Raw genomic sequence first — 22,302 nt, forward strand, 5'->3', positions numbered from 1 at the left:
GGTGATTTAAACACTCCAGATTCAACTCAGGTTTGTTGAAAACTAACAGATTTCAGTGGAGATTTAAATGCTTGGGGTTTGATCCTATCATTCATTTGCACCATTTTAGCAAAAGGTTTTATTTTTGATTCCTGTGGAATTTAGTACCATGCTCCAAGAGGCAATGAGATTACAATGGAAGCAAATTGCGCCAATTGCTGTTCTAATTAATCTTTTTGAAAAAATTATCCTTACAACATGAGCTGATGCTATCATTTTTTAAGGAGCCAGTGAATGCACCAGAACGTCACCTTGTTAATTAAATTAAGTTTTGTTTGTGTAAACAATATTAAAGAAAAACTCTTGTTCCTGTTAAGTCCTTGAAAGCATCTGGCTTTTTTTTGGTTGTGTTGAAGGAATTTAGAAGTAAAATGAGTTCTTGAGCATGATTGCTGTGAAATTTCTTGTCAGCGTTTGTTGCTCATCCCGAGTTGCCCTTGAGAAGTTATTGGTGAACTGCGTTCTTGAACCACTGCATTGTGCGTAGTGAAGGTACATCCAGTTTTGTTTGTTCTTTTGTAGGATGTGGGCGTCGCTGGCTAGGCCAGCATTTATTGCCCATCCCTAATTGCTCTTGAGAAGGGGGTGGTGAGCTGCTTTCTTGAACCACTGTGCTGTAGGTAAGCCCACAGTGCTGTTGGGAAGGGAGGTCGCGGTTTGGAAGGTGCTGTCGGAGGAACCTCGGTGAGTTGCTGCAGTGCATCTTGTAGATGATACACACTGCTGCCATTGAGTGTTGGTGGCTGAGGGAGTCGATGTTTAAAGTGATGAATGAGGTGCCAATCAAGCGGGCTGTTTTGTCCTGGATGGTATCCAGCATCTTGAGTCGGGTTACAGCTGCACTCATCCAGGCAAGTGGACAGTATTCTATCATACTCCTGACTTGTGCCTTGTAGATGGTGGACAGGCTTTGGGGAGTCAGGAGCTGAGTTACTCGCAGCAGAATTCCCAGCCTCTGACCTGCTTTTGTAGCCACTGTATTTAGATGATTGGTCCATTTCAGTTTCTGGTCCATGGTATCCCCATTATGTTGATATTGGGTGATTCAGTGATAGTAATGCCATTTAATGTCATGAGGAGATGGTTGAATTATCACTTGTTGGAGATGGTCATTGCCTGGCACTTGTGTGGCACGAGTGTTATTTGCCACTTATCAGCCCAAGCCTGAATGATGTTCAGGTCTTGCTGCGTATTGACACGGACTGCTTCAGTATCTGAGGAGTCACAAGTTGTGCTGAGCATTGTGCAGGCACCAGCGAATATCCCCACTTCTGACCTTTATGATGGAAGGAGGATCATTGATGAAACAGTTGAAGATAGTTAAGCCTAGGACACTACCATGAGGAACTCTTGCAATTATCTGTGACTGCAATGATTGACCTCCAACAATGTAACCATCGTCCTTCATGCTAGATATGACTCCAACCAGTGGAGAGTTCTCTCCTCCCCCACCCCAGCCATTCCTATTGCCTCCAGTTTTGCTAGGGCTTCATGATGCCACTCTAGTCAAATGCTGCCATGAAGTCAAGAGCAGTCACTCTCACCTCACCTCTGGAGTTCAGTTCTTTTGTTTTATTCTTAGCAGCCTTGATGTTGTAAAACAAAGTGCACCCAGCTTCTCCCTGTAGAGTAATGCTTTTCTGAACCAGCTTTTTTTTCCCTTTGCTGTCCCACTGTGTTTGGATTTTGATGAAACAATGGTGTTCCCTATTACAAGATTGGATGTTAATACCTATCTTATGATGCATTAGAATATGACCACTCCAACAAAGTCTTTTTACAATCTGCGATCTCGACTTATTCTACGAATGAGTTCTGAAGGAACTCCTGGTGTCTGTGCGGAGATGGAGCCTGGGACTCAGGAAGGCGATATTATGAGTGAGCCTTTGCCACCTGAAATGAATGAGCAGGCTTACGAAGCAATTGCTGAAGAGCTTCGAATGGTACAGGTTAGTGTTTTTTAGTTAACCTTTCTTTCCCTTCTCCTCTGTAGGGGCCTGTGTATAGTCCCACCTGATGCTGAATTTAGAATACTAGCTCTGTAATTCAGCATAGGAAAGGATGCTACTCTGTACCTCTGCAATGAGAGATGTTTGGTGATGGAAGAAGAAAGACATTTGTTTTTAAGAGTGCCTTTCCTCTCTTCAGGATGTCTCAAAGTAAGTGGCAGCAAATTAATTTGCTTTAAGTGTTGACACAGCAAAGCTGTAGACAGACACACGCATTAGTGTCGTCAGCTGAATTAGTCTCCTTCTGACTTTGATACCCAATGCTGCCAGTAAAAGAATAAATAACCAATTTTTTTTGGCAGTTGGGTGAGTCAGTTAATGATTCCCATGTTTTGTCCAAAAATCACCACATAATTTTGTGTTGGAAAACTGTTTCCTCTATTAATAACTTCTGGTGCACTGTGCAGTTCATTCTTTGCTCGTGTCAAATAAGTTCTTTGATGATGTGCTTTTTAATTTAAAATAAGTGTGTAGGATATGAGAAGTAACATTGTGGTATTTGGATATGAAAGAGAAAACTCGCATTTATGTAGTGCTTTAATACATCCTTGGTTACTGCATGACCAATGAATTAGTTTTGAAGCACAATAATTTAGTTATGTAGGCAAACACTGCAGCTGAATTTGTTGAGTTTCCCCCAAACAGCAAATGAGATGAATGACCAGAAAATCAGTACTTGGTGGGGACAAATGGTGGTGATGGTAACACCAGGAGAACCCCCTGCTTTTCAAATAGTGCCATGGCAGAGGTCTTGTCTGAAAGCTATTTCTTCCAACAGTACAGCAGTCTCTTGGTATTGCACTTCAGTGTCTTGGAACCACAGAAAAGTTATGTTGAAGAAAGAGGCCGTTTGGCCCACCGTTTCTGCACGGCCAAAAAAAGAGAGAAGAAAAAGCTAGCCACTCATTTTGATCCCACTTTCCAGTACCTGATCCGTAGCCTTGCAGGTTACAGCACTTCAGGTGCAGATCCAGGTACCTTTTTTAAATGAGCTGAGCATTTCAGCCTCAACACCAACTCAGGCAGTAAATTCCAGGTGCCCACTACCCCCTGGGTGAAAAAGCTTTTCCTCCTGTTCCCTCTAATCCTTCTACCAATCACCTTAAATCCATGCCCCCTAATAATTGACCCCTCAGGTAGGGGAAGCAGGTCTTCCCTGCCTACCCTAACTAGGCCCTCATGATTTTGTACACTTCAATTAGATCACCCCTCGGCCTACTCTGTTCTAAGGAAAACAGCCCTAGCCTATCGAATCTTTCTTCATAGCTGCAATTTTCAAGCCCTTGCAACATTCTTCTAATCTCCTCTGTATTCTCCAGAGCAATTATGTCCTTCCTGTAATGTGATGACCAGAACGGTACACAAAATTCAAGCTGTGGCCTAAACTGTTGCCTAACCAGCATTTTACACAGTTCCATCATTACATCCTTGCTTTTGTATTCAATACCTCGTCCAATAAAGGAAAGCATTCCATATGCTTTCTTTATCACCTTATCTACCTGCCCTACCATCTTCAGGGACCTGTGGACATGGTCTCCAAGGTCTCTCACTTTCTCAACCCCTCTCAATATCCTCCTGTTTATTGATCTTACATCTTAGATTCTTCGATTACACGTTCAAGCCATAGACTGGACCTTTAACCCAAAACTTCTTCCCTGAGGCAAGGATGCTCCCAACTGAGTGCTGAATGTACCCTCATGGAATTGAACTGACCTTGCACAGCAATGTGCTAACAGTTTCTATAAATAATTTAGTCCTGTTCCCAGAGCATATTCTCTAACATAGTTCTGTGGGCTTCTTGTGTTAGAAGATAGGGAACCAGCAACCAATTGAAATTTTTTTCGTTAGGATTGCCCATACCCTGTTTCCAGTTGAACTGTCATCTCACTTGCAGAATAAATTCATATTCTGTGCACGGGTATCTCTGTTGACAGTTGATGAGCAAAGGTTGTATGAATGGTGTTGCCTCCCTGTCTTTCACTAGAGCAGAGACTCTTACAGGGACATCCGATACAAACAAGTGTTGAAAATTAAGAAACGGTTTGATAAGGTAAATAGAGTTCTCAGATTTGTTAAGAGTTAGAATGTCACACCAGAAACAGCAGTGGAAGCAGAATCCATAATACTTACAAAAGGGAAGAGGTTAAATATATAAAAAGTAACATATTTTGAAAGGACAGAGTAAAAGGCTTAAGTGAATATGTCTGCTAAAGGTATCAACAGGTGTAGAATCTGCTCATTGCAACATGAAATTTAAAGGCCAGTCTGTCTAACCTCAGTGGTGGGGAAGTTACTATAAAGAATCCTGAGGGACAGAATATATCTGCATTTGGAGCGACACGGATTAATCAGGGAAAATCAGCATGGATTTGTTAAGGGAAGGTCATATTTGACAAATTTGATCGAAATTTTTTGGGGAGGTAACCAGGAGTGTTGATGAGGGTAACGCATTTGATGTGGTCTACATGGACTTTAGCGAGGCTTTTGATAAGGTCCCTCATGACAGACTGGTTAAGAAAGTAAGAGCCCATGGGACCCAAGGCAAAGTGGCATGTTGGATCCAAAATTGGCTGAGAGGCAGGAAGCAGAGGGTGATGGTAGAAGGATGTTTCTGTGACTGGAAGTCTGTTTCCAGTGGGGTTCCACAGGGCTTGGTGCTCGGGCCCTTGCTGTTTGTGGTGTACATAAATGAGTTGGACTTAAATGTAGGGGGTATGATCAAGAAGTTTGTGGATGACACGAAAATTGGTAGGGTGGTAAATAGTGAGGAGGATGGCTGTAAACTGCAGGAGGATATCAATGGACTGGTCAGGTGGGCAGAGCAGTAGCAAATGGAATTCAACCCGGAAAAGTGTGAGGTAATGCACTTGGGGAGGGCTAACCAGGCAAGGGATTATACTATGAATGGTAGAACCCTGGAAAGTACTGAAGATCAGAGGGACCTTGGTGTGCACATCCACAGATCCTTGAATGTGGCAGGGCAGGTAGATAAGGTGGTTAAGAAGGCATATGCAATATTTGCCTTTATTAGCTGAGGCATAGAATACAAGAGCAGGGAGGTTATGCTGGAACTGCATAAAACGCTGGTTAGGCCACAACTGCAGTACTGCGTACAGTTCTGGCCACCCCGTTATAAGAAGGATGTGATTGCACTGGAGAGGGTGCAGAGGAGATTTGCCAGGATGCTGCCTGGGCTGGAGGGCCTGAGCTATGAGGAAAGATTGGATAGGCTGGGGTTATTTTCCTTGAATCAGCAAAGGTTGAGAGGGGACCTGATGGAGGTGTATAAGATTGAGGGGCACAGATAAAGTGGATAAGAAGACACTTTTTCCATTAGTAGAAGGGTCAATAACCAGGAGGCATAGATTTAAGGTAAGAGGTAGAAGGCTAAGAGGAGAGCTGAGGAGAAATTTTTTCACCCAGAGGGTGGTGGGAGTCTGGAACTCGCTGCCTGAAAGGGTGGTTGAGTCAGAAACTCTCGTAACATTTAAGAAGTATTTAAATATTTACTTGCATTGCCATAGCCTCCAGGGCTGTGGGCCAAGCGCTGGAAATTGGAATTAATGTAGTCAGATCTTTATTGACTGGTGCGGACATGATGGGCTGAATGGCTGCCTCCTATGCTGTAAACATCTATGAGTCTAAAATGAGTGACCAATGCTCAGTTTAGATTCAAGTGGTATTTAACTTTCACTTGCACATAGTTAATTCTGTGTTAAAGGAGAGTACTGTGTAGGGAATTTTCTGTAAACAGTGTTCTCTCTCTTTATCTTCCATTGCTTGCCCGTTTAAGATTTCAGGAAGAATTCAGTGTCATACTGTTAGCCTTCTTTTAAAATATGGCAAGGGTCTAGTGAACCAGATGACGACCTCTGTGCAGATAATCAATCCTATTCTGTTTGCGGAATATTATTTGAAAATTAGTTATTTTAAAAGATGTTTTTCCATTATGCCTAAAAATGGTTAAATACATCAACAAACTGAAGCTGGCTTTGGTCTTGTTATAGGAGCAATTGTCTAATCTCCAGACTAAGTTGGATGAAGCGGAGAGCAGAAATGTAAAACTTCAACAAAATATTGACAAACTGGAACATCATTCTACTCAAATGAATGAGGTACACGATGCTTTAGACACCTGCTTAAAGTGTAAATGTTTCAGATCTTTTGTATTTTTGTGTCCCCGGTTGTTTTTTCATTTTAAAACTTCTAATTTCCATGCATATATGAAACATGAAGGTAATTTTGATATAAAGCAAAGAAGTATGTTTTTTGGTCCTCCCTTTTATGTTGCAGTCCATGTAAAAACACTCCTAGTCCTTACCATCTCACATGGTCTCTCTACTCCCATGGTTTCAATCAGTGATAAGGCCATCTCTGACTATTTCCTTGTATTCCTCACCACCCAGATTTCCCTGCTCCCTTCTAATCCCACTTCCATAATACTTCTGCAGCTGTCAATTTGCTCAACTACTTGTACTCCTCCACCTTTGACACTCTTTTTCTCAGTAAACCCATTACTCTTGTTCATCCCAGCTTTCCTCCCACGATGGACCCTGTTTCTGCTCCCTTATGTCTAAGAAATGCAAACTTAAGTGTATTTGGTGCAAAACTGGTTTGGCCATCCATTCACCATTAGATCACACCAACTCTGTGCAATCTCACTCTCTACTAAAACTGCTCGCTAATCTAGGATCATCCTGGCAAGCAAACATAAGCCGTGACTTATCTCCACGAGAACACAAACAGGAGCAGGAGTAGACCTTATTGCCCGTCGAGCCTGCTCTGCCATTCATTACGATTATGGCTGATTTTGGGCTTCAACTCCACTTTCTCACCTCCCCATATCCCTTGATTCCCTGAGAGACCAAATATCTTTACATATATTTGACAATGTACCTTGCCCCAATTATAATCCTTAAACTCCTCTCCCCCTCCTTTCCAACACGTGAGGGAAGCTTATTGCCACTATTTTAACTGCCTGTGTTGCTTCTTCCCAATTCCCACCTAAGCACTGCCTGGCTGCTGTGCTAGCTGATAATGTAAATAGTTCCCTCACCCAAGGTACTTCTTCCTTTCAAAACTGCTGTTATCATCCCCTCAAAAAGAATGCACCCTCTAGTCCATTTTTTTTGCAAACTGTTGCCCTATCTTTCCGCTCACTTCCTTGGGTGTGTTGTCAGATATCAAATCTGTGCCCATTGTTTCTGAACTCCATATTTGAATCTCTTCAGTGGAGTTCCATTGTTTGTTGCCACGGCACTGATGTAGACCAATCAAAGTTGCAAATGGCATCCTCCTTGATGGTAACAATGGTGCACTAAGCACCCAATCCTTTAAAATGGTGAAGCATATTATCATCCTCCCACATCTCTCCAGTTCACTGAGACTGCCCTTGCATGGTTCCATTCTTACCTATCCGGTAGTAGCTTCTCCTGCCCCCACACTATCATCTCTGGATCCCCAAGGGTCTATCCTTGGCTCCCTTTTTCTCACCCGCAGAGGTGACATCTGAAGATATGTCAGCTTCCATACGTGTGTTGACAAGTTCAGTGGGTTTGAAATGGAAACAGAAAATGCTGTCAAATGCAGTGACTTTCATACATTTAAGACCTTTGTTTTTACAAAAGCATGTGCTGGTATTATGAGGTGGATCTGTTGATGTTTAGGGAGGGGTGGCTGGTTCATTTGTTATGCGCAGACACTTCATCATAACATGGGGGTTGTGGGGGTGTGGAAACTACTGTGGGACTCTGCACCCATGGGATTGATATGCTTTTCTTCTGTTTGCTAAAAGAATGTTGTGCCTGAACTTTGTATTAAGCCTGGTTGGAACAGTGCAAGAGGCAAGAGACTGAGCAAATGATGGTCCTCAGGCAGGTTAGGCTGTTATCCGTAGAACGAATGGAGATGTGTGACAAAATGGTCACCTAACCTTCATTTGGCCTGTGTGGAGGACACTGCGATCTATTGGATTGGAGAAAATGCGCATAAGCTGCTGTCTCATGGAAGTAATGTTTGCGGTTCTTCCATCTAATTAACATGTAAATATCCAATAGCATTTAACTTGCAACTTGTTGTAATGGTTCAGATTCTCAATTCATACGGGAACCATCTTAAGATTTGACAGGCAGCTCTAGTAGCTCAACATCTTGGTGGCGGGAGGAAGAGAATTTGGGGTGGAGTCCTTGTTCTTTTTAGTGTGCATTTTTTTTTAAATACACAGCCCTGTTGATAATGAGTAAGTATGTAATTATAGTTTTATTAAAAAAAAACATATAATTAACCTACAGTAAAATTTTATTTATCCCAATGCTCTTAGCTCATCGTATCTGAACGGAATGATAAAAACAAGGACCAACAGGAGCTCATTATGAAGAATAAATCCTTTGAGAAAGAGTTGCAGGATTGTCAGAATAAAAATGATAGTAGGTGAAATACTTAATTGGTTGTAACAGTGTAATGCTTTGTGTATTTCCATACTTGTGATAAAGTTTCTAAACTCCAGGTCACGTATTAGCTGTAGTCAATGTTCGGTGACCCATAATTGAGCTAACTTTTAAAGTGCCTGTAGTGATCAGGTACCTCATTATTTCAATAACTGCCTGAATTCATTGCTATCTTGGTTTGACCCCAGTTGCAGCCAAAGTAATACTGCAACCTGGTGCTGGCCAAGCAGCATTCAAAGTACCAATTTACATAGAATGTACAGCACAGAAACAGGCCATTTGGCCCAACTGGCCTATGCCTGTATTTATGCTCCACATGAGCCTCCTGCCTCCATACTTCACACTACTTCACCTCACCCCATCAGCATATCCTTCTATCCTATCTTCCCTCATGATCTAGCTTCCCCTTAAATGCATGCAAATAGGCCTGTTCAAATTTTCAATTATGTCTGAACTGAATTTCTAATATTTAAACTATTATATGATTCCGTAATGTAGTGCAGCTGAGGTGTAACCTGATTTCTATTCAAAAAACAGCCTGTTATTCTGAAGGTGATTTAAAAACATAAGTAAGGTCTGACATTGCATTATTTATTAAGCTGCAGCGTAACTTGCACTTCACTGTTTTGGCTTTTTGTCCCACCATTCTGTTTTTTATTTATTTTTCATTAAATTGAAATGACTGAGTCTGCTGTTGTTCTCAAGTTTCTTTCAAAGTGCCTATGTGCTCATTTTCTCATTCTTCCAATATGCAGCATGTTGCATTTGTCAGTATTGAGTTTCCTTTGCCATTTATTTGCCAAATTTTATCACTGGTCTAAATCTTTCTGCAAAACATTTGACTGAATGACCTCACACTTCTTTGGTTATTTACTCACCCGACACACCATTTAGTGTTTTGCTGTTTCTAATTGTTACTTAACTGAAGTTACTTCATTCCACCCAAGGTTCCTCATGTCTTTTTTTAATCTTTTGTCTCATCCTCTTTCCTCATTTGTGTTACTACATAATTTTTCAGTTTTGAGGGAGGAAATATACTAGAAACAATATTTTGCCTCCTGTCATTTATGTAGATGTTAAGCAGCTATTCAAGCATATGGAAAAGCTAGGGATCGGGCATTTATTGATTAGACATGTGGGTAAATTCAGTGAAGCTACCCTATTGTAATTGAGAAAGTTGGTTCATAGAGAGGGCTACAAGTCTGTAGCACTGATTCTTTGACCTGTACTTCCTCCTTTGATCTGCAGTTCCTTTGAGTCTTGTTCCCTGTCGGGACTACTGAAGTCACCTGTTTTTCTTTTTGTGAGCCTGATCTACGGAATTGTGAATCTTGCAATTCAGCTCTTGAACTTTACTGTTTTAACAAGGTGCTGAATCAAAGTTGATCGTCTTTCTTGCAGTTACTTCTTTTGTATGGTGTTATTTTTCTATTAATTTCAAAACATTTATGCTACTTGGTTCTAAAGTTGTGAATCAATTACGGCAGCTACTTTTCTGTTTTGACAGTATTACAGAGCGAAGTAAATGACTTGCGTGTTGTGCTGCATTCAGCTGACAAGGAGCTGACAAATGTAAAGGGGGAATACAGCTCCTACAAAATTAAACAAGATGCAGAGCACAGTCAACTTTCTGAGCGGTTCATCAATGTCCAATTACAGCTGGATAAGATCAGGTATAGTTTATGGCATATCTACTAATGTAGGTGGGTGTTTATAAACTATCTGCTAAACATATTGGCTAACTTTTGTGGTCAGCAACAAAGTGACGTGCTCACTGTTGACCTCGTGTAAAGCTGCCCACAAAGATCTAGCAATCTCTGTAGCATGGATTTCACCTTTCCAAACATTTGATTTGAATCTGCTGCTGAGTCAAGGGGTCCAGCTACAGTGGTATCATCAAGCAGGGTAAACAACCAATCACAGTAAACTAGAAAGTAAAATGCACTGATTATCCTTCAGTTTTGCAGAGAGCAAAATAAATGTTTGGGACATACACATTATAAGCTGAAATATCAAACTTGGAGAAAAAAAATTACTATTAAAACTTTGAAATTTTATGAAAAACATTTGACATTATACAAACATATAATTAGTTTTTCAGGACTCGGGGGGTTCTTCAGCAGTAGTGGAGGCTTAGACTGTCATTAAAAACCTAGTTGCATCTCATTTAACGATACATTCATTCCCATCTTTCTCGGAATTCCGTGGTTGAATCTCTCCAATCAGGCTTCCACCTCTGCCATACTACTGAAACGGCTCATATCAATGTCACAAATGACATCCTATGTGACTGACAAAGATATGTTATTCCCCCTGGTCCCTCTCTCCTAGTCTGCAGCCTTTGATATGAATGATCATATCATCCTCCAATGCCTCTCCACCATCGTCCAGGACTGAGTTCATTCTCATCTATCTAATTGTAGCCAGAGAATCATCATCAATGGCTTCCTTTCCGTCTCCAGCTAAGTTAGCTCTGATGCCCCTCAAGGATCTATCCTTGGCCCCCTCCTATTTCTCATCTATATGCTGCCGCTTGGCAAGATCAACCAAAAACACATCCGTTTCCAGATGTATGTTGACAGTACTCACTTCTCTCTCAACCCCTCCACTGTTTCCAAATTGTCAGATTGCTGGTCCAACATACGGTACTAGATGAGCAGAAATTTCCTCCAATTAAACATAGAGGAGATAAAAAAAAAAACATTGTCTTTTGCACCCACCACAAACACCACTCCCTAGCTGAAAACTCTGTACTTCTCCCTGGCAAATGCCTGAGGCTGAACCAGACAGTTTGCAATCTTGGTGACATACCTTGCTGAGATGAGTTTCCACGATGGCTTGTTTCCGCCTCTGTAACATCGTCCTATTCTGTCCATGCCTCAGTGCGTCTCCTGCTGAAACCCTCATTCATGCCTTCATTAACTCAGGACTCGATATTCCAATACACACCTGGCCAGCCTCCCAACTTCTACCCTCTGTAAACTTGGGGCCATCCAAAATTCCCTTGTCCTAATTCCCAACAAGTCATCCGTTAACCCTGTACTTGTTGACCTACATTAGCTCCTGTTAATATTAACACCTCGATTCTTAAAATTCTCATCCTTGTTTTCAAGTTCTTCCATGGCCTCACCCCTTACTATCTTTAAACACTTCAAGCCCCACGACCCTGCGGTATCTGCACTCCTCTAATTCTGGCTTCTTGAACATTCCAGTTTTAATTGGTGGTCATGCCTTCAAATGCCAAGGTCGTGAGTTCTGGAATTTCCTCCTTAAACCTCTCTGCCTCTCTATCTGTCTTTCTTCCTTTTAAAACCCTACCTCTTTAACCAAGCTTTTGGTCATTTGTTCTAATGTCTTCTTATGTGGTTTAGTGACATAATGCCCCTGTGAGAAGTGCATTGAGATGTTTTATTACATCAAAGGCACTATATAAATGCAAATTGTCAATGAAGCGAAATTTTTTTCATGGTTTTTAATAGCGACATTATAAAGTGAAAGGACAAGTTCTCAATTCAGTGATTTCTAATTGATTTCAGTCTGATTGGATTTCAACTACGCACCTTATGGAAAAGCATAGAATTGCTGATAGCAACTTCCGGATTTCCGCATTTAGCTGTGCACATGTGGACTGCAGATAGCTGTCATTTTCAGAAAAGTAATGACTGCGGACACTGGCAGTTTCACCATCATTACTACAGATAAATTGAAGAGCTGTTATTCATAATCTTTGGTGGTGTGGTAAATGTAAGAATATGGTTCTGATCTAATACACAGCTTCTCTTTCAATACTAGGCTGGAGCATGAGAAAGCTCTGGAAGAGAAGAGGTCACTCCAAGATGCTTATGATAATCTACAGGAGGTCGTGGAGTTTAAAGCATATGAGACTGATCAGCTGCGAGAAAATCTGGAACAAATGAAGGAGGAAGGTGAAGCGTTACGGACTGAAATTAGTGTAAGTAAAGGGAATACTTGAATATACGCAAATGACATTGTGTATAAGGGGTTATTGTAATTGCCTTAATTTTTGCTTGTGTGTGGTGGGAGGATGATATTCATCTATTAAGCTCATTTGACAATGGCACTGATGCGGGAAGAACAGATTATCCTTTCCCACCTGGCCATAACGCATGAAGTCAGGAGACTTTGAAAACGAGGACAAAGTGCATCCTAATAAAGTGATGCACTAAATTTTATGCTTCATTGTTTTAATATTGCAACTTCATGTTTTGTTGATGAGCATTTTAAATTTTAAGCTCTGCGTTGGAACATTTTAACTTTCCCTCTGAGATTTATCTTAAAGCAGAGTTTAGGCATTGGTGGTAAAGATCTTCTCTCAAATATCTGGCCAAAATTTCCAATTAGCTTGTGAAATCTCAAAATTTAACTTCTAGCAAATATGATTTCAGTCTGGAACTCAAGCTAGCACTGGCTGAGAATGTATTTATTTTCCTTGTTGACCCTACATAAGAAATATGATGCTAAAAACTCTAGGTTTGTGCTTGATCACATGCAATGTAGAACTGTATACAGTTAGTGCTTTATTATACTGACAATTGAAACCAGTGAGAAAAGTAGTTTATTTTTTGCAGTACATGATTTAAGTAAAAATTAATTGTGCTTGCATACACAGTTTGAATGGCAGGTTTGATTTATATGGAAAGCAAAAGATGAACCTTCAACTGGTTAGCTGCAACCCATTTGCTAGGAAGTGGATGCTGATTTCTCGCATCGCGCTACCAGCAAACTTGTTCACTGTTGTAAGCTATTCCCTCTCAGAACTAAACACATCCAGTCTGTAAAGGAGATACCAAACCCTAGCTAATCATTCATATCGTCCACGTGCCAATGTATTTTAAAAATCTGCCTAGAAATGTCTGAATTGTTTCCTTTTACCTAATGTATTTTGGAATCCATTTTGAAATGTTTCCTTAAATCATTTTATTTTGCATTAAATGTAGTCTTTAATGGAGCTTTTAGAAACTGAGAAAGAACGAAACAAAAAACTTACTTCACAACTTCAACAAGATATAGAAAACAACTCCAAGTAAGTTGTTTTTTTTGGTATCTTTATTCAGACAGCAAGCTACAAAGGGAGACATTTTGTACTGATACTTTGGTTTGTTTTCATCTTGCGGGAGACTCATTGTTCGAGTATGTCCAGGCTGTAAATGATTTCATTATCATCTGTGGGTTCTTTCATGACTGAAGAATCTGACGTGAGCTTAGCACGGATGTCCACAGAACTTGGCAGTTCATGTTGTCATTGTTGATCGGGAAATTTCTGCAGCTGCACCACCCCTCGCCTTTATCTGGGCACATTGAGTATTGCAAGTTTGACGTAGGTGGCCCCCGAAACATGCCGAACCAATTTTCAGTTTTTGCCTCCGCATGGGCTGGTCGGCTGCATTGGCCTGCAATGCAGAAATTTATAAGGCTCTTTTCTGGGTGTCCTTTTTTGTATGTGCTGACCATCTTGATATCATTTGCACTGAGACAGTCCTCCGTAGAAGATCTGCTTGCGGATTCTGTAGTCATCCATGCGGGAGGCATGGCCTGCCCATCAAAGTTGGATTTTCTGAATTCCATGCTGTTCAAACCGGCATGATGAATGCCCTTGTTTGTGATTTATATGTTGCCATCAAATTCTCATGATGGATCTTGGGTATCTTTGGTGAAAGCATTCCAGAACTTTGATGTGGTGCTTAGAGCAGACCCAGGATTCTGTGCCAAACAGATCATGTCTGGAAGCAACATGGCATTAAGCTGAAGGTTTGTTTTACACATATGAGTTTTAAATGCAAGCATGGGAATTTTTTCCTTCCTTAGCTCCTTCAGCTTGTTCATGCACATTGAGAATTTCCTCAATTTGGAAGATTTGTCATCGCAGTGATCCATAGGTACATGTCCTGTGCACTTCAAGGTGAAATTTCTTTGTAGCCAGTGGAGCCCAGGTGTGTGATGTGTTGGTGTATTATACGGTGCTTTGAAGGAGCATGATACTGGATATTTCTTCGTATGCATTTCTCTATTTGGCATGATTGATGCGAATGTGGGCCTCAAAGAAAGTGCTGGTAATTGCTCAGCCTGTGCAATAGTTGGCTCTGTACTCAGTCTACATGTGCTTCAGTCTAGCAATTTACATTTTCAGACACTACCTCTTTCTAAAGTCTATTGGGTTGCAGTAAATTGGAGAAGGGTGAAAATTTTTCACTATGCATTTCCTTTATATATTTACATCTAACAACATACATTCAGCTAGATATCTATGTAGATAAATATCTAATAATGTATTTCCAATGGATATTTACGTAGGTCAAATGGTATTGGAGTAGCCATTTTAACTGTTTACTAAAAGTTGCAATAAATATTTTAATATCCTTATTGAAAAAGGTTATATTTGTGTTTTATTGCTTTTACAATAGCTGTGCCTGAAACTATTCTAAACTGTAACTTTGTTTTTTTCACCAAGTCATTGATATATCTTTATGCAGGGAGCTTTTGAAGGCTTTAGATGAAAAAGACCTGCTGAAGAAACACTCTTCTGGGCTATTGTTGAAGTCTGAGCAACAGGTATATAGGATCCTGGAAGGTCTGAATGGAAACTGGGCCTGCCTTTTTTTATTACTAGTCCCTCATGCTTTTTTTTGTAGGGTCGAATATCCTAGTGTTTTGTTCCTGTACAGCCTTACTGTTAAATGTGTAACTTGGAATTCTGAGTTCAGCTCACTGCCTCCCCCCTCCATACCATTTCCTCGCATCTCTACTGCAATCCTGACTGAGTTCCGTTAACTGACCTAAACTGGAGATCAAGCCTGCAATCTTCCTAGAGTATAGTATTCACTTGCACACTAGTTAAAGTTGATTATCCAACAAGAAGCAATCTTCTTACTTGTGGCACTTAACTGGCTGGGGGGAAAAACTGTCTTTGCGTGAAAAGTGACTCCAATCTAAGGTAGCTGTTGTCAAGTGGAAACAGACTGGGAGAAAAGAGAGAGAGGCCATTTCAGTCAATTGGAAAGAAATATAATCCAAGGATTAATAAGGGAAAACTAAACAAGCTTGATTGTTTAAATCTACCTGTTTTACTTTTTAAAGGTCTTGTAACAGGTATGTGCTCATGTATGTCTCGCATGAGAAAATGTCCATAGTGCGAAACAAAAACCAATTGATTCTAGGGAACTTTTGAGTGAATCCAAAAATATTCCCACAGTATGCCATCTCTGAGTGCATTTCTTACAAAGATCTATCCAAATCCTTTTTGGTGACTACGTTGCCTCCTGATATACTCCAATGAATGCCTTTGCAAGTAGTAACATGCTACCTCAAAAATTAACTCTCGGACATATTAACATTATCCTTCTATCCTAAACTTACTCATATACTTAGAGTACAAATAGTCGTTTGGCAGTACAGAACTTGACAAAATGTCTTTTTTCAGCAATAGTCAAAGCTTTTTGTCTTGCCCTTATCAGGACAATTGCACGGATACCAATGTCAGGGGAAGCAACAACTTTATATTGTATGAGAAGAGAGTGCTGATTGGTTGGCAAGTGAAATCTGATTGGTAGAGCCGATGCCATGGAAAATGCATGAACAGGCCTAATGCTGTCACTCTCAGCCCTGAAAAGTGCACAGTCTACCTCAGATTGCCCTGGAAGGGCAAGGTATCTCAAAAATTTGGGCAACAGGTGAAGCTAGCTGTTTCGCTATCAGGACGCTGTCATCAAGCCAAAAAGACGTTCTGCCTATCACACAAATGAGTAATGTGGTATATGAATTTCAGTGTCAACGTGATGCTCGGTTTGAAGGCCGTTCTTCCCAAAGATTGGCAGATCGTATCAAACAGCATGTCCCTTCTGCTGTTTGCAGTGGACAAGGTACAGACCTTACCCAACCAGCCTGTGCTTGCAAAACTCAAAACCATGTCCAACATTAGATGTGATTCCACGATTGGTCAACATTTGTCAAATAATCCTGAGTGTGCTAAAAATTACGCTGACAACCAATTTAGATTGTCAGCCGGGCTCGCAGTGTGGCACATTTGCCTGTGCTGGAAGCTACGTATATTAATACATAAGGCCCTGTTCTTTGGCGACAGAAAGAACATACACACACATGGTGCCTGTTTCAGCTAAACAGAATAAGTGATAGCCATTCGCTGACTCATTCCTCAGGACAATGCCTTGACCAATCAGAGTCAAGCTGCCTGGTTTAAATTTCAAACTGCTTGGCAGTTAACCATCAGTCACTGTCCACTGGTGCATTCTCAATGGCAACGCCTCTACCAATCAGAGTCCACTTGCCAACCAATCAGAGTCCACTTGCCAACCAATCAGCACGCTTTTCTCGTACATTATAAAGGTGTTGCTTCCCCTGACATTGGTGTTTTTGTGATTGTCCTGATAACTGCAAGATGAAAAGCTTCAACAAAATGTCTTTTTACTGCAAAGATTAGAGCAATTACAAATTTCTCCAGCAATTTGTTTGCCCCCCCAAAGGAACGGAGTTTTGCAAACTTTGGCATTGCTGCACTTTGTGCTTCACCTGAAGTTATTATATTGCTTCTTTCTGCAAGGTTTCTGCCTTTACTGCTACACTTGTGGACTTGTGCCCACTTGGTAGTTTTGCTCTCCACTGCCGGTATTATCCAAGCTTATTTTTGCCATTCTGAAAAACCGGGATCATTTTTATGACATAAAAAAAATTAAAAGTGCCTTTTTTCAAAAGCAAAATGGTAAACTTTTCTTCCCTCTTAGACTAACAGATTTATCCAGTGAGCAACTGAATCTTGTACTCCAGGAATATTACAGACTTGATCTCCAATTTATGGCAATCCTAACGTGATTCTGTTTTCTGTCCGCAATATCAGGATTCAGCTTGCATCTCAAAACTTAGTTTAGGATGTCTGTCCAGTTGCAAATGAAAAAAATCACAGGCTGATTCACTGCGACTGACACTGTATCTGTGCTCCCCCTAGTGTTGCATCGCAAATAAATGCTGCCTTATACAAACGGTAATCCACACTGCAGCTCACATTGTATTGGCATGCCCAAGATCCCATAAGGATGCGTGTTGGTAAACATCCTCTAACCGAGTGCAAAAAGCAAGTGGTTAAATGGATTTATATTTTAACACACACAACACATGGTTTCCATTTCTGCATTTTTACAGCATGTGTTAAATCTCTTATTTGATGTAGTGTAAACAAAATCCAGATGGCACCGTCCAATATTGTACAAAAACTTCACACTAGCAGAACACGTTAAACGGACCACTAAAACTTTTCCGACACCTCGACTGCAACCCAGGCTTAGTTGTCGGCCATTATTATTAAGATTCCCATCAGAAATACTTCGTGGTGTCGATTTTTTTAAATAAGACTGTTTGCAATCAAAAGAGTTGAATCTATTTTCTACAAATTAATGTATTCTTCAGCAAATAAACAATAAATAAACGTTATTAAGTAAATAAAAATGCCCAATGTGGAGTTTGAGACCATGATTTTGGGCTTAAGAGCTCCATTAACTACCAATTGAGTGACCCGGGAATTGCCTCCATTAAGCCTTCCCAACTTGCTTCAGCAGACTATTACTTAAACCTGCAATCTATTTCCATTTTGTATATCTGCAATGCGTTATGAATTCAACAAGTGTATCCCCAATTTGAACCATAGAAAAGTTATGGTGCAGAAAAAGGCCATTCAACCCTTCAGTTATGAAGCAGAAACCCGAAATCGGATTTGAAAGTACAGTGCAGGCCAAGTGTAGATGCACAACTGTTCCTGATGCCTTTCCGGTTGGCGGCAGGCGTTAGTGTTAGTATAATTCTTGTACAGCTTTTGGATTAATGATTAAAGTTGTGTTTTCTTTACTTTTTAAGGCAATAGAGCTGAAAAATATGGAACAGAACCTGGCTGAAGCAAAAAGGACTGTTACTGATCTAGAGAAGAAGAATGCTGCTGATCAGGTGTGAGAGTTGTAACTTCAAGGCAGTTGTGCAGTATCACATGGGAATATTTCAGCAAACCAATAAAAGCAAGGATTGAAGGTGTTAAAATCTAGGCGAGAGCCTAGAGGTAATTGAGCTTGTGCAGTCTACCTGGAAACGTAATAGCAGCATTTCTTACCTGCCATTCCAAAAGAAAACCAGACCCAATACTCCTTTCTCCCTCTTGCTTTATGCAGTCGAAATCTGGTCAACTTTTCCTGGCAAACAACATTAAATAATTTGGCAACCATCTGTTTTACATCCCGACTAACATTTATTTGAGGAAGTTACTACTTAAATGCAGTTTAGCGTACGTTTTTTTTTGCCCGTGCTTTTTTTTATATCTGCTAATTTTCTCCTCGTTTTCTGAAGACTAACTCTCCTGCAGAAAGCTTATCACAGCCAAACCTGATCTTGTACTCCAGCAAAGTTCACACCTGTAGTCCGAACAAAACTGTTGGATAATGGTTAGAGCTCCGCACTTCTCCCTTTCTTCCTTCCCACCCATGCTAAGAGCTCATGCACCACAGCATAGCAATCAAATTTAGAACTTTCCTAGCCTGTATGACTTAATTACTTACTGGCTTAACCAGCTGTGCCATCAGAGTGGCCTCAGCTCATGGTTTCCTGATTTCAAACTCAAAAAGCTTTTGAATCTGGCTTATGTAAAAGGGTTTGTTGATGTGCATACTGAGTCCATTACCTTAAAAGAAATTATTTGCTTAATGCCTGGTTAAGCAATTATAATATAATGTGTGTCAGTTTAATTCTTTAAATATTTATCGAAAAGGTTGATTATTTAACATTACAATTGCTCTTTTGATTAAGAATGATCTGCGTTGAAACTACACAGGTATGTATGACCGAGTTCAAGGCTGTTAGAATGGATGTTCAAATTTGATATGGACTTTAGGGGTCATTCTTTACACATCTTTGTTTGCCTTTATATTACAGTAAAATAGCCAAGGCTACTCTTAATTCAGTCCTTCATAAACAGGGTCCATTGTGCGCACATGAACTATGACTTTACCTCTGCACATGATAAAATCCCAGTTAGTTGCACTACCACATTTGTATCTAAGTTGTGATTTTGCACAATTGTATTTTAAAGTATATTTTGAATCCTATTACATTCTTTATTGTGCACTTTTGTATCCTCTTGTACTAGAGGGTGCAAAAGTGACAAAGATGTTTGAAGGTAAGGTGATCAGAACTGCAAATAGTTTGCCACATCTCCTGTTATTTTGTACATTATGATTTATGCGCCTTGGGAGGTTGTATGGTTTATGTTCTTTTGGTTGTTATGGTCATATGGAGTTAAAAAAATATATTTATGTGTGCTGTGGATAAAGGGGAGCTTTTGTAGACATACTGTACTTAGATTTCCAGCCAGCATTTGATAAGGTACCTCATCAAAGGTTATTGCAAAAAATATAAGCTCATGGTATAGAGGGTAACATATTAACACGAGTAGATGATTGGCTGGCTAGCAGAAAACAGAGAGTAACAATAAATGGTCCTTTTCTGATTGGCAGGATGCAACGAGTGGAGTCCTGCAGGGGTCTGTACTGGGGCCTTAGCTTTTTACGTGGATGACTTAGATGAGTGGACTGAAGGCATGGTAGCTAAATTTGCAGATGACACAAAGATAAGTAGGAAAGTATGTTGCGAGCAAAACATAAGGAGTTTGCAGATGACATAGATAGGTTTTGTGAGTGGGCAAAAATCTGGCAGATAGAGGACAATGAGGGAAAATGTGAAGTTGTTCACTTTGGCAGAAAGAATAAAAAAGCAGAGTATTACTTAAATGGAGAACGACTGCAGAATTCCAAGGTACAGAAAGATCTAGGTGTTCTAGTGTATGAGTCACAAAGTTAGTATGCAGGTGCAGCACGTAATCAAGGAGGGTAATGGAATGCTATCCTTTATTATGAGAGGAATTGAACATAAAAGTAAAGATATTATGCTTCAGTTATACAGGGCATTGATGAGACCAGATCTTGAATATTGTGTGCGATTTTGGCCTCCTTATTTAAGGAAGGATGTAAATGCGTTGGAGGCGGTTCAGAGGAGGTTTACTGGATTTAATACCTGGAATGAATGGGTTGTCTTATGAGGAAAGGTTAGATAGGATGTTTCCTCTTGTGGGTGAGTCCAGAATTAGGGGGCACTGTTTTAAAATTAGGACAGAAATGAGGTGTAATTTTCTCTGAGGGTTGTGAACTTTGGAACTCTGCCTGAGAAGGTGGTGGAGGCAGGGTCATTGCATATTTTTAAGGGAAAATTTAAAAACACCTAGATTCAGTTAGTAGGAATGAAAGTTGAGAATTCCGTAGTATCATATATGGTAATTAATAGTTGGCAATAACAGTGAAAATTAAACATTTGCATTTGATGAGTCATCCATGAGTAATTTATAAAATATTAAAGTTGACCAATTCATCAATTTCTTTTCCTAGGAAGTGGTAACAGTCCTGATGAATCAAATACAGGAAATGAGAAGTTCATGTAATCAGAAAACTGAAGCTGTTTCTGTTTTGACCCAAGAATTGGAGGACATCAAGGTGATATAAATAACAGACCGCAAGTGTGTACACAGCTGAATCTTGATATAACCTTCCTGATTTTTAGCTTTGTTGACAGAAGAATACTAGAACTATAAACTGAATTCCTTTGTCCTCTACTAGAGTCACTAACTGTACCAAGCAGTGTGCCTCATTGTTGAATTGCTACTGCATCATTATACTTTGCAAGGGAGTATTGGATGTGGATTTTAAAGCACAAAATGAAAACCAAGTGCTTTCCCACAAAAAAGGGTTCAAGATGTTTACAGAATATCCCAAAACTGTTTTTTGCATGGCATCTAGAGGTTATCCTCCGCACAATTTTAGACACATTCCTGGGAAGTTGCTATTAGGTCACATCTTTTTATGGGAACGTATGGAAATCACTGCTCTGGAGGGGACCATTCAGCAAATCAGAAATGTATTCATGCTAGCTCTTCAACTGAAACTACCTACTGTAATTTATTTTCCTTGCCCTTTCCCTGTGACTTTAATTCAGTTTTCAACTCTTAATCCAATTCTCTATTCAGTGTAATTGCTGTCTAGCTGATCACTGTAGGAAGCAATTTCATGTTCTAATAACTAATATGTATGGAATTCTTCTAACTTCCTCCTTCATTCTTCTAGTGATTTTGAGTTTATGCCTCCTTATTACTGATTTGCTAACTAGTTCACCATGTATCCTGAAAATTGTCCATAACTTTCAAACACTACCAATTTTTCCTCATGATATGATATTTCATCATTTTGAAAAGTTGTATGATTCTTTACTGTTCCCTCTCCTATTAGGCATTTGAACTCATTTGAATTACTAGTTCACCAGAACCATTACAGTACCAAATTCCATCATGGCATATTGTGAAATTCATTACAAGACATCTGACAACTTCTGGCTGGCAGCGGGAAGAAAATGACCACAAAGCCTGCCAGGTTGCCCATTAAGCTAACCGATGCTTGGGCCCTGATGGTGTACTGTAGCCCTGCTCTCAGAGGACAATGTCTGTCTGTTTTTCCTCCTCCCAACAACATCAAGTATGGTCTTCTAAAAGCTCGTTGATACAAGTTTAATAAATGTGTTTATTCTGAGCTCATGCCCACCTGGAGCTGCATTAAATTGTCTAAATCCTTTTTACACAGAGCTCTTGTAGCTAAGTCAAAAGGTACTTTCACCCAATTTATGTGGGCTGAAGTAAAACACCAAAAGCCTGTTGTGTTAACCTGTTGCACTATGCAGGTCCATAGATTGCTGGTTTCAAT

General features: G+C 40.1%; 1 protein-coding gene across 2 annotated transcripts in view; it reads left to right on the forward strand.

Annotated features, from left to right (window-relative positions):
• Positions 1-22,302, forward strand: part of kif15 (kinesin family member 15) — a 76,810-nt gene that overhangs the window by 32,554 nt on the left and 21,954 nt on the right. For both annotated transcript variants that reach the window (XM_078539604.1, XM_078539603.1), the window contains exons 17-25: positions 1,791-1,988; positions 6,056-6,163; positions 8,368-8,473; positions 10,002-10,167; positions 12,287-12,446; positions 13,453-13,538; positions 14,986-15,064; positions 18,374-18,460; positions 20,941-21,045. In XM_078539604.1, the coding sequence (XP_078395730.1) occupies positions 1,791-1,988; positions 6,056-6,163; positions 8,368-8,473; positions 10,002-10,167; positions 12,287-12,446; positions 13,453-13,538; positions 14,986-15,064; positions 18,374-18,460; positions 20,941-21,045 (1,095 nt within the window). The remainder of the gene's footprint in view (positions 1-1,790; positions 1,989-6,055; positions 6,164-8,367; positions 8,474-10,001; positions 10,168-12,286; positions 12,447-13,452; positions 13,539-14,985; positions 15,065-18,373; positions 18,461-20,940; positions 21,046-22,302) is intronic.

Source organism: Cetorhinus maximus, chromosome 3 (genome assembly GCF_964194155.1).
Source record: "Cetorhinus maximus chromosome 3, sCetMax3.hap1.1, whole genome shotgun sequence".
In the NCBI taxonomy this organism is placed as follows: Eukaryota; Metazoa; Chordata; class Chondrichthyes; order Lamniformes; family Cetorhinidae; genus Cetorhinus; species Cetorhinus maximus.